The 10,000-nt window shown below is 44.4% G+C and overlaps 1 protein-coding gene across 3 annotated transcripts in view; it reads left to right on the plus strand.

Moving 5' to 3' along the window:
* The window catches only part of LOC135094662 (transcription factor collier-like), a 194,008-nt gene that overhangs the window by 59,333 nt on the left and 124,675 nt on the right, over positions 1–10,000 (plus strand). For 2 of the 3 annotated variants that reach the window (XM_063994954.1, XM_063994955.1), the window contains exon 3: positions 1,781–1,836. In XM_063994954.1, coding sequence (XP_063851024.1) covers positions 1,781–1,836 — 56 coding nt within the window. Of the gene's footprint in view, positions 1–1,323; positions 1,494–1,780; positions 1,837–10,000 lie in introns of those variants that run through there. The other variant, XM_063994948.1, reaches the window with a different exon arrangement.

The raw sequence follows: 10,000 nt of genomic DNA on the forward strand, positions 1-10,000 counted from the left end.
TCATTTAACTCTAAAAATGTAACAAAGACCTGCTGTTCTATTTCACATCTCGTTAAAACTCAAATTAACTACATAACATTAAACTACAAGACTTGCTGACCTTTCCAAAACAAAGAGAAAAAAAAACAAAGAAAAACACAAAGAATGAAACAGTGATCAGCATGCTTTATTTCCTGCTTGCACTGTGTTTGTTCTGTGAAGGAAGCGGTTCTGTTCTGGTCTCCTCTGTTCTGCTGTGTTCCGTGCCTCCCTGCGCCTCGTCTGCCCGGCTCTTCCTGGGAATAGAACAAAGAACAGCCAGCTTTTAATGTAGCATCACAAAGGCGGCATTAGTTTGTCTGCTCTTAGAGAGAGAGAGAGAGAGAGAGAGAGAGAGAGAGAGAGAGAGAGAGAGAGAGAGAGAGAGAGAGATGGGGGGGTTGGGGGAGGCGAGAGGTAGATATTAATTTACTATAAAGAGTAGAGCAGGTTTGTTTAAGCCACACACGACAACAGTGGGGCTTTCAGAGAGAGAGAGAGAGAGAGAGAGAGAGAGAGAGAGAGAGAGAGTATGAAAATGAGGAGGTATGGCCATGTTGAGCAGACAGCGCCTCATGAAATAAGCAGGCAGACCGCAAGCAGACCGCGTCTATAATGTGTAATGACATGGTAGCGGCTCCGAATGCACACACCACCACCACCACCACCACCACTGAGAAACACTCTCTCTCTCTCTCTCTCTCTCTCTCTCTCTCTCTCTCTCTCTCTCTCTCTCTCTCTCTCTCTCTCTCTCTCTCTCTCTCTCTCTCTCTCTCTCTCTCTCTCTCTCATCACTATTTTCCAAGGCCACATAGATGACATAGCCAGATTCTCGAGACTTTTCCTGCTAATAGTGTAGAAATCTTGTCAATCTGTCACTACAACCGTAAAAATGACCTTAAAAGTACGTGTAACTTGAATTAGAGCATTTTGAAAGTAGGTAGCTAGGTTCTCGAGACTGTTTCACCTTATTGCAATGTAGAAATCTTATTAATCTGTCACTGGAGCCGTTAAAACACCTTTGAAAACCCGTGTAACTTCAACCAGGGCCTTTTCAATATAGTGAGATGCGTCGCAAATGTGTTTCAGAATACGCCGCACCTCCACTTCTTCAAAGGCTCTCGTTGAAGTTACACAGGTTTTTAAGGGTAGTTTTATGGTTCTAGTGACAGGTTAACAAATTTTCTATATCACTAACAGGAGAAAGACTCGAAAACACTGTTGATCATCTCCGCGGCCTTGGAAAATGGTCGTGGTGAGAGGACAGTGTCTCTCAACACAACCTTCAGCCAGCAACAGTGAGCAGTGTTACCAGTATTGCAGGACACCAGACACCATAACACTGGCTTGTGGTGTTGTAATGTTGTATGTTATGTTACCTCAGTCCCTCGACCGCCGCCACCACAGCATGACAGATGGATGGCACGGCCTCCCTGTGTCCCAGTGTCCCTCACGTCACAGCAAACACAGCAGAGGTAAGTGCTGTGGTGTTAATGAGTTTTGCGCTTGCTGGGATGAAGACACACAGACAGACACAGCCCAGCGATAACTGCTATGGTTTTATTAATACGTGTTTTCAGGAAAGACAGAGACAAACAGACAGACAGACAGCGAAATGATAACTACTGTGCTATTATTACTAAATTACCTTGTTTATGTAGGGACGAAGGCGAGGCAGGCAGACAGACGGACACAGTAAACACACCACAGCAAGCTGCTAACTGGTGTGACATTGTTAATAAGTTACTTTGTTTCTTTACAGATCCGAGGGCGAGACAGACAGACAGACGGACACCCTTCTTGGCGGCACCACGAACAGTAAGAACAGCAGGTGACTGTGCAGCTAAACACCACCACCACCACCACCACCACTACCACTACCACCACCAACACCACCACCACCACCACCAACACCACCCACAATTCCCCACAATCGCTCACTGCCCCCCACCACCAACACCACCAACACCACCAACACCACAACCACCCACTATTCCCCACAGCCGCCCACTGCCCTCCACCACCAGCACCACCCACTATTCCCCACAACCGCCCACTGCCCTCCACCACCAACACCACCAACACCACAACTACCCACTATTTCCCACAACCTTCCACTGCCCTCCACCACCCACCACCACCACCACAACCGCCCTCCACTGCCCGTCGCCGCCGCTGCCGCCGCCGCCCAACAACACCCCTTTTATATTTAAAGTTAGGATCGATGAACAAGGATAAATTGTAAGGATTATTATTATTATTATTATTATTATTATTATTATTATTATTATTATTATTATTATTGTTATTATTATTATTATTATTATTATTATTCACCGTCATCTTAATCTAGTCACCATTATTCTTTCAACCTTAACATTTTTTGGGGGTCACAATATAATGAATTAGTTAGAACAGTCAGGAGGTTAACGAGGAAAGCTAAGGGCAATTATGAATTAAAGGTAGCCAGCCAGGCGAAGACGGACCCCAAGGGATTTTATCAGGTATACAGGACGAAGAATAAGGATACTATAGGTCCATTAAAGGCAGCAGATGGGGAGCTGGTTAGTTCTGGGGAGATTAGTAAACTTCTGAATGAGTATTTTTTAACTGTCTTCACCCAGGAAAGCATGCAGGATATGCCAGATAGTGAACAGGTGTTTAGAGCAGAGGAGAACGAGAAGCTGACAGATATTTCCATAACTAGGGAGATAGTGGAACAGGAGATAGATAGGCTAAAAAAGTTCAAGACACCAGGACCTGATGAAATATATCCCAGAGTACTTAAGGAATGCAAAGAGATTATTAGTGAGTCGTTAGTTTCTGTCTTTAGGAAATCACTGGAGTCGGGTGAGGTACCAGTAATGTGGAGGCAGGCTAATGTAGTACCCATCTTTAAGAAAGGAGATAAAACTTTAGCGTCTAACTATAGACCTGTCAGCTTAACTTCAGTTGTAGGTAAAATGTTAGAGTCAATAATAGCCAGGAACATTAGGGAACATTTAGACAAACATAACTTGATAAATCAGTCACAGCATGGCTTCACGAAGGGGAAGTCTTGCCTGACAAACTTGTTAAGTTTTTACAGTAAAGTGTACGAGGCAGTAGATAATGGTGATAGTTATGATATCTTATATCTGGACTTTGGTAAAGCATTTGACAAGGTACCCCATCAAAGGCTCCTGAGAAAGGTTAAGACACACGGGATAGATGGGAAGGTGTTAGGCTGGATAGGGTCATGGCTTGGTAACAGGCGACAGAGAGTGGTAATAAACGGCTCGAAATCCGAGTGGGGTCATGTAATTAGTGGGGTGCCACAGGGATCAGTATTAGGGCCATTGTTATTTCTAATATATATCAATGACTTGGATAGTGGAATTAGTAGTGATGTTAGTAAATTTGCGGATGACACAAATATAGGTAGATTAATTAGGTCAGAATCGGATGCCATCGCTTTGCAGGCAGATTTAGATAGAATGACAGATGGCAAATGCAATTTAATATCAATAAATGCAAAGTACTTAGCGTAGGTAGAAGAAACCCACACAATAGGTACACATTAAACAACCAAACTCTGGTAGGTACAGGGTACGAGAAAGATTTAGGAGTCATAGTTAGCTCTGTCTAGGGAAACAATGCACAGAAGCCAGAAACAGGGCAAATAGGGTACTAGGATTCATTTTTATGAGTGTTAAAAGTAGAAGGGCCGGAAGTAATATTAAAGTTATACTTGGCGCTGGTCAGACCTCATCTAGACTACGCTGTGCAGTTCTGGTCCCCACATTACAGGAAAGATATAGGTCTATTAGAATCAGTACAGAGGAGAATGACTAAAAGGATACAGGGGATGAGGAGTATTCCTTACGAGGCGAGATTGAAGCTGTTAAATTTACATTCTTTAGAAAGACGTAGGTTAAGAGGGGACCTGATAGAAGTCTTTAAGTGGTATAAGGGTTATAACAAGGGAGATGTAGGCAAAATTCTTAGGATCAGCAACCAGGGTAGAACAAGAAATAACGGGTTCAAGCTTGAAAAAATTTTAGGTTTAGGAAGGAGATAGGAAAAAATTGATTCTCAAATTGAGTGGTAGATGAGTGGAACGGACTCAGTAATCATGTTGTTAGTGCTAGGACACTAGAGAGCTTTAAGAGAAGATTAGACAAGTTTATGGATGGGGATAATAGATGGAAATAGGTAGGTATATTTCATACAGGGACTGCCATGTGTAAGCCTGGTCGCTTCTTGCAGCTTCCCTTATTTCTTATGTTCTTATGTTCTTAACATTGGTAGAATTTCCACTAACCTAACCTAACCTTATCCAATCCAACCTAACCCAACCTAACCTAACCTAACCCAACCTAACCTAACCAACCTAACCCAACCTAACCTAACCTAACCTAACTTAACCCAACCTAACCTAACCTAACCTAACCCAACCCAACCTAACCTAACCTAACCTAACCTAACCTAAACCTTCCCTTACCAAATCTAACAATACCAAACCTAACCTCACGTACTTATCCTCACCATCACCTTAACACCGTCAATCTATCACCATCACCCATTTAGCGTCGTGAAGGGTGATTGTCTGACTGTCTGACTGTCTGATTGAAGGACTGAGTAAGGTATATAATTTTAATGGAAATAATGTGTTTCCAATGTGCATTTGGTTGTTGTTAATCACAGTAAACTCACCTCCTTAATTATTCAGCGTGGACTCACTCAAAGAGGAGAGAGGGAGAGGGGAAGAGGGGGAGAGGGGGAGAAGGAGCTTTACCGGAGACTGCGTGGAGGAAGAAAGGAAGAGAAGGAGGGAGATTTGTGAAGTGGAGGAGTTATTGGAGGGAAAGGGAGGGAGTGAGGGAGAAATGGGGAGGGAAGGGAAGGAAGGTAATTAAGCAGAGGAGTTGTTGAAGGAAGGAAGTGAAGGAAATATGGAGAAATAACTGAAGGGAAGAAGAGAAGGAAAGAAGGACAAATAAAGAAAGGAGTGAAGGAAAAGTGTAAGAAAGAAGAGGAGGAGGAGGAGGAGAAGGAAGAGAAGAAGGAAGAAAGGAAGGAAGAATTATAAGAGAAAAGAAGGAAAATTATTGTGATGTGAAGGAGTGAAGGAAGGAAGGAAGGAAGGAAGGAAAGAAAGAAAGAAAGAAAGAAGACAAATAAAAGGCAGAAAATTATTAATATGTAGACCAATATGTATTTTTTATTTGCACGTATCTCTTTCTCTCTCTCTCTCTCTCTCTCTCTCTCTCTCTCTCTCTCTCTCTCTCTCTCTCTCTCTCTCTCTCTCTCTCTCTCTCTCTCTCTCTCTCTCTCTCTCTCTCTCTCTCTCTCTCTCTCTCTCTCTACCCTTTTATCATCATCCCTTTGCTCTCTCCCTCTCCCGCCCTCACTGGTAATCTCTCTCTCCCGGTACCCAGGTAGGAGTAATCCCTCTCCCTCTCCCTCTCCCTCTCCCTCTTCCTCATCCTTCTCTCCCTTGAGAAAATACTTACCGCAACTTCATTACATTCTAAGTAAAGATGTCATAGAGATTTACCTGTGTTGGCTGTTGGGGGGTGAGGGAGAGGGGGAGAGGGGGAGGAATGGTGAGAGGGGATTTGGTGTGGTGTGGGAGGGGAGATGTGTGGTGTTGTGGTGTGTGTGTTGTGTGGTGTAGTGTGGTGTGTGGTGTATGGTGGTGTGTGGTGTAGTGTGGTGTGGTGTGGTGGTGTGGTGGTGTGTATTGTGTGGTGTGGTGGTGTTGTGTGGTGTGTGGTGTTCCTACTTATGCTGTATTAGTCAATGGTGCATCTTTATTCACATAGGTATTACTGTACAATTTGCGTCTGTGTGAACTGCACCACCGAGAATGTTGTATGTGGCTGCCGAAACAAGGTGTGTGTGTGTGTGTGTGTGTGTGTGTGTGTGTGTGTGTGTGTGTGTGTGTGTGTGTGTGTGTGTGTGTGTGTCAGCCTGAGCGCATGATTTGAAACTGAACTCCATAATAAACTGGTGTGATCTTTTTTGTTAAGCTCCAGGTGTCTGGGAGCAAATGAACCCTTTACTGCTATTGGCCTCACCTTTGCTTAGCGACCGACCACTCCGAGGCACCTTTTCCTTCCCTCAGCCACGTTCAAACACTGTATTGCCTAAAAAATCGCATAATCTATACTTTTTTTAATCCTTTCTTTCTCTTGGATGTTTATGAAGATTCCGTATATTGTTTTAGTGTTGTGAATTGTTGAATGTTGCAGTGGAAGGGTTAACAGTGGAGACACAACAATAACAATGATAGAGGAACACTGAACACTTCCTTAGTACCTGTAGTTAACACTTTTCTCACTTAAATATCACAGGATCGCTAAGTTTACCAAGCGTCGTTTACTTATTAATGACTCAGGGACAGATAGACGAGACATAAAGGGTTAATATAGCATGATTAAGTGTTGGCTGGATAAATAGAGTAGTTCCCTTACACGCTAACGTCACCCACCCCCTCTCTCTCTCTCTCTCTCTCTCTCTCTCTCTCTCTCTCTCTCTCTCTCTCTCTCTCTCTCTCTGGAGCGTCGCATCTCCACAAGATAGAGAAAGAAAGAGTACTGATAACGTGTGATAGAGAGCGGAGTGTTAGACAGGCCGCCCCCGCCTTCCTGATACCACTGGGGCTATAAACATGAGAGAGAGAGAGAGAGAGAGAGAGAGAGAGAGAGAGAGGGGGAGCAGTTAATGTCAGCGTAAGGCGGCGTTGATAAGATAAAACGGAGGATAACACCATACCTCCTCCTCCTCCTCCTCCTCCTCCTCCTCCTCCTCCTCCTCCTCCTCCTCCTCCTCCTCCTCCTCCTCCTCTTTCTCCTCCTCCTTCTCCTCCTCCTCCTCCTCCTGTTGTTGTTGTTGTTGTTGTTGTTGTTGTTGTTATTATTGTTGGTCTTCTCCTCCTCCTCCTCCTCCTCCTCCTCCTCCTCCTCCTCCTTTTATAGTTAGTTGTAATAATAAAAACTTGTATCTCTCTTCTCTAACTTCTATTTTATTATTTTTTTTATAGTTCTTCTTTTCCTCCCCCTCTCCTCCCTTCCTCCTTGTCCCACTTTTCCCCCTCTCGCCCTTCCGCACGCCTGGTATTTCCATAACACACACACACACACACACACACACACACACACACACACACACACACACACACACACACACACACACACACACACACACACACACACACACACGAAGCGAGGCAGAAACACAAATAATAAGAACAGTAAGAAAACGAGGACAAATGAGGAAGGAAAAAAAAAAGACGAAGAAGAGTAAGAAGAAAAGAAGGAAGAAGAACATTAAGAGCAAGAAGAAGGCAGACAAAGTGAAGAAAACGAAAAAGACACAGTAAACAGAAGAAGGAGAATAAGAAGAACAAATCAGGCCACGAAATACAAGAGGAATCAATAATCTCTTGAATACTGTCGCTCCTCTCTGTGCGCCCATAAATATTAAGCCTACCAAGGACATTTCGGCAGAGGAGCGGAGACCCAGAGGTAGGGGCGCTCCTCCACTCACGCACGCCCCTGCCACGCCGCCCCTGCATCCCTGTAGCGGTGGAGATAGCACTGTTTTGCCTCTTGTCTCTTGTGAATCTGTTGGTATTGGTGATTCTGTCTGTCTGTGTGTGTGTGTGTGTGTGTGTGTGTGTGTGTGTGTGTGTGTGTGTGTGACAGGGAAGATAGAGAAGGGTGTCTGTCTCTCTCTCTCTCTCTCTCTCTCTCTCTCTCTCTCTCTCTCTCTCTCTCTCTCTCTCTCTCTCTCTCTCTCTCTCTCTCTCTCTCTCTCTCTCTCTCTCTCTCTCCGTCTAATCCTCCCACTGCCTTCTGTCTTAACACACCACACTGTTTACACACATAAATTACTGCCTCTCCCTCCCTCTCCCTCTCTCCCTCCCCTCACTCTCCCTCTCCCTCCCTCTCTCTCTCTCTCAAGGTTCTTTCCCTCACCTCGAGTCATTAGAAGCCATAATTAAGAGACGCCGGATAATTAAGACAAATGATCTCATAAGATGAAGGAACGGAGAGAGAGAGAGAGAGAGAGAGAGAGAGAGAGAGAGAGAGAGAGAGAGAGAGAGAGAGAGAGAGAGATTAACTGAACCAAAAATTAAACAAAAAAATAAATAAATAAAAATGAAATTACTCAGAATTCCGTATAGGTTTCAAACAATTATTATTTGAAAATTTTGGAGTTTGATTTTAGCTTTGAGGAACGGAAGGGAAGGGAAGGAAGGGAAGGAAGGAAGGGAAGGGAAGGAGAATAGAAGAAAAGGAAAGGGAAGAGAGAGGAAGAGAAGAGGAGATGGAAGAAAAGGGAAGAGGAAGAGAAGATTACTACTACTACTACTACTACTACTACTACTACTAGAAGGGAAAGGGAAGGGGAGAGGAAGAAAGGGAAGGGAAGGGGAAGAGAAGAGAAGGAAAGGGAAGAGAGAGGAAGAGAAGAGATGGAAGAAAAGGGAAGAGGAAGAGAAGATTACTACTACTACTACTACTACTACTACTACTACTACTACTACTACTACTACTACTACTATTACTAGAAGGGAAGGGAAGGGGAGAGGAGGAAAGGGAAGGGAAGGAGAATAGAAGAAAAGGAAAGGGAAGAGAGAGGAAGAGAAGAGATGCTAGAAAAGGGAAGAGGAAGAGAAGATTACTACTACTACTACTACTACTACTGTCACCACTAAAATATATACACCTATATAATGTATGGTAAAGGGAATACGCTGCTCCTCCTCCTCCTCCTCCTCCTCCTCCTCCTCCTCCTCCTCCTCCTCCTGTAATGTGGTATTGAGGAGTCATGCCTGAAATATATGTGTTGTGGTGAAGCAGAGGACCATAAAGTCTTCCTCCTCCTCCTCCTCCTCCTCCTCCTCCTCCTCCTCCTCCTCCTCCTCCTCCTCCTCCTCCTCCTCCTTCTCTTCTTCCTTCTCCTCCTCCTCCGTCTCTTCCTCCTCCTCCTCTCATTTCTCTCAAACAAAGACGAACTTAAAAAACTACAATAAAAAAAACAATTTCACTCGTCAATATATTTTCTCTTTTCAAATTTAAAGAAGAATAAATTTTGTCTAATTAAGAAAAAGTTTGGGAGAAAAAACTGAACTATTCATGTCTTAGAATGTCTCTCTCTCTCTCTCTCTCTCTCTCTCTCTCTCTCTCTCTCTCTCTCTCTCTCTCTCTCTCTCTCTCTCTCTCTCTCTCTCCCCTTTTTTAATCTCACCTACCCTTGGTAATTAAGAGGAGGAGAAGAAGAATACTGATTTTTTTTTCTTTTTTTATATATATATTTCATTTTTAACTTGCTTCAAAATAGGGAAAGTTAAATCTCTCTCTCTCTCTCTCTCTCTCTCTCTCTCTCTCTCTCTCTCTCTCTCTCTCTCTCTCTCTCTCTCTCTCTCTCTCTCTCTCTCTCTCTGGCCGGAATCCACAGAGGGCGCAGCGCTATCTCAGGATCGTTCTTTCTAAGGAGACCTGCGCTTTTTGTTGATACCTCTCACGTTATGGAGACGCGGATGGATTTCTTGATGTGATTTTTATTTATTTATTTTTTTTTTTATGGGGATATCCTTTTATGTCTCTCTCTCTCTCTCTCTCTCTCTCTCTCTCTCTCTCTCTCTCTCTCTCTCTCTCTCTCTCTCTCTCTCTCTCTCTCTCTCCTTGTGTTCTCTCCCTCTCTCTCCCTCACTCTCCCTTCACTCCTTCCCTGTGTTCTCTCTCCTCTTCTTTACCAACTTTCTTTTCCTCCGCCGTGTCTCCCTGTCGCTGCCGCCTCTCCCTCAGCCTGCCGCCTCTCCCTCACTCTCCCGCCTCTCCCCGCGGCGAGGGTTTACGCTGGGGAAATTACCCGAGTAACACTTCATACATACGGGTAACCCAAGACGGATGTGGGGCGGCGCGGCGCTGGGCTCTGATTTGTGGCGACCCGGCCCTCTCTGTCTCTCTGTCGCCGCTGATACTGATGC

This window comes from Scylla paramamosain, chromosome 46, assembly GCF_035594125.1.
Source record: "Scylla paramamosain isolate STU-SP2022 chromosome 46, ASM3559412v1, whole genome shotgun sequence".
Classification (NCBI taxonomy): domain Eukaryota; kingdom Metazoa; phylum Arthropoda; class Malacostraca; order Decapoda; family Portunidae; genus Scylla; species Scylla paramamosain.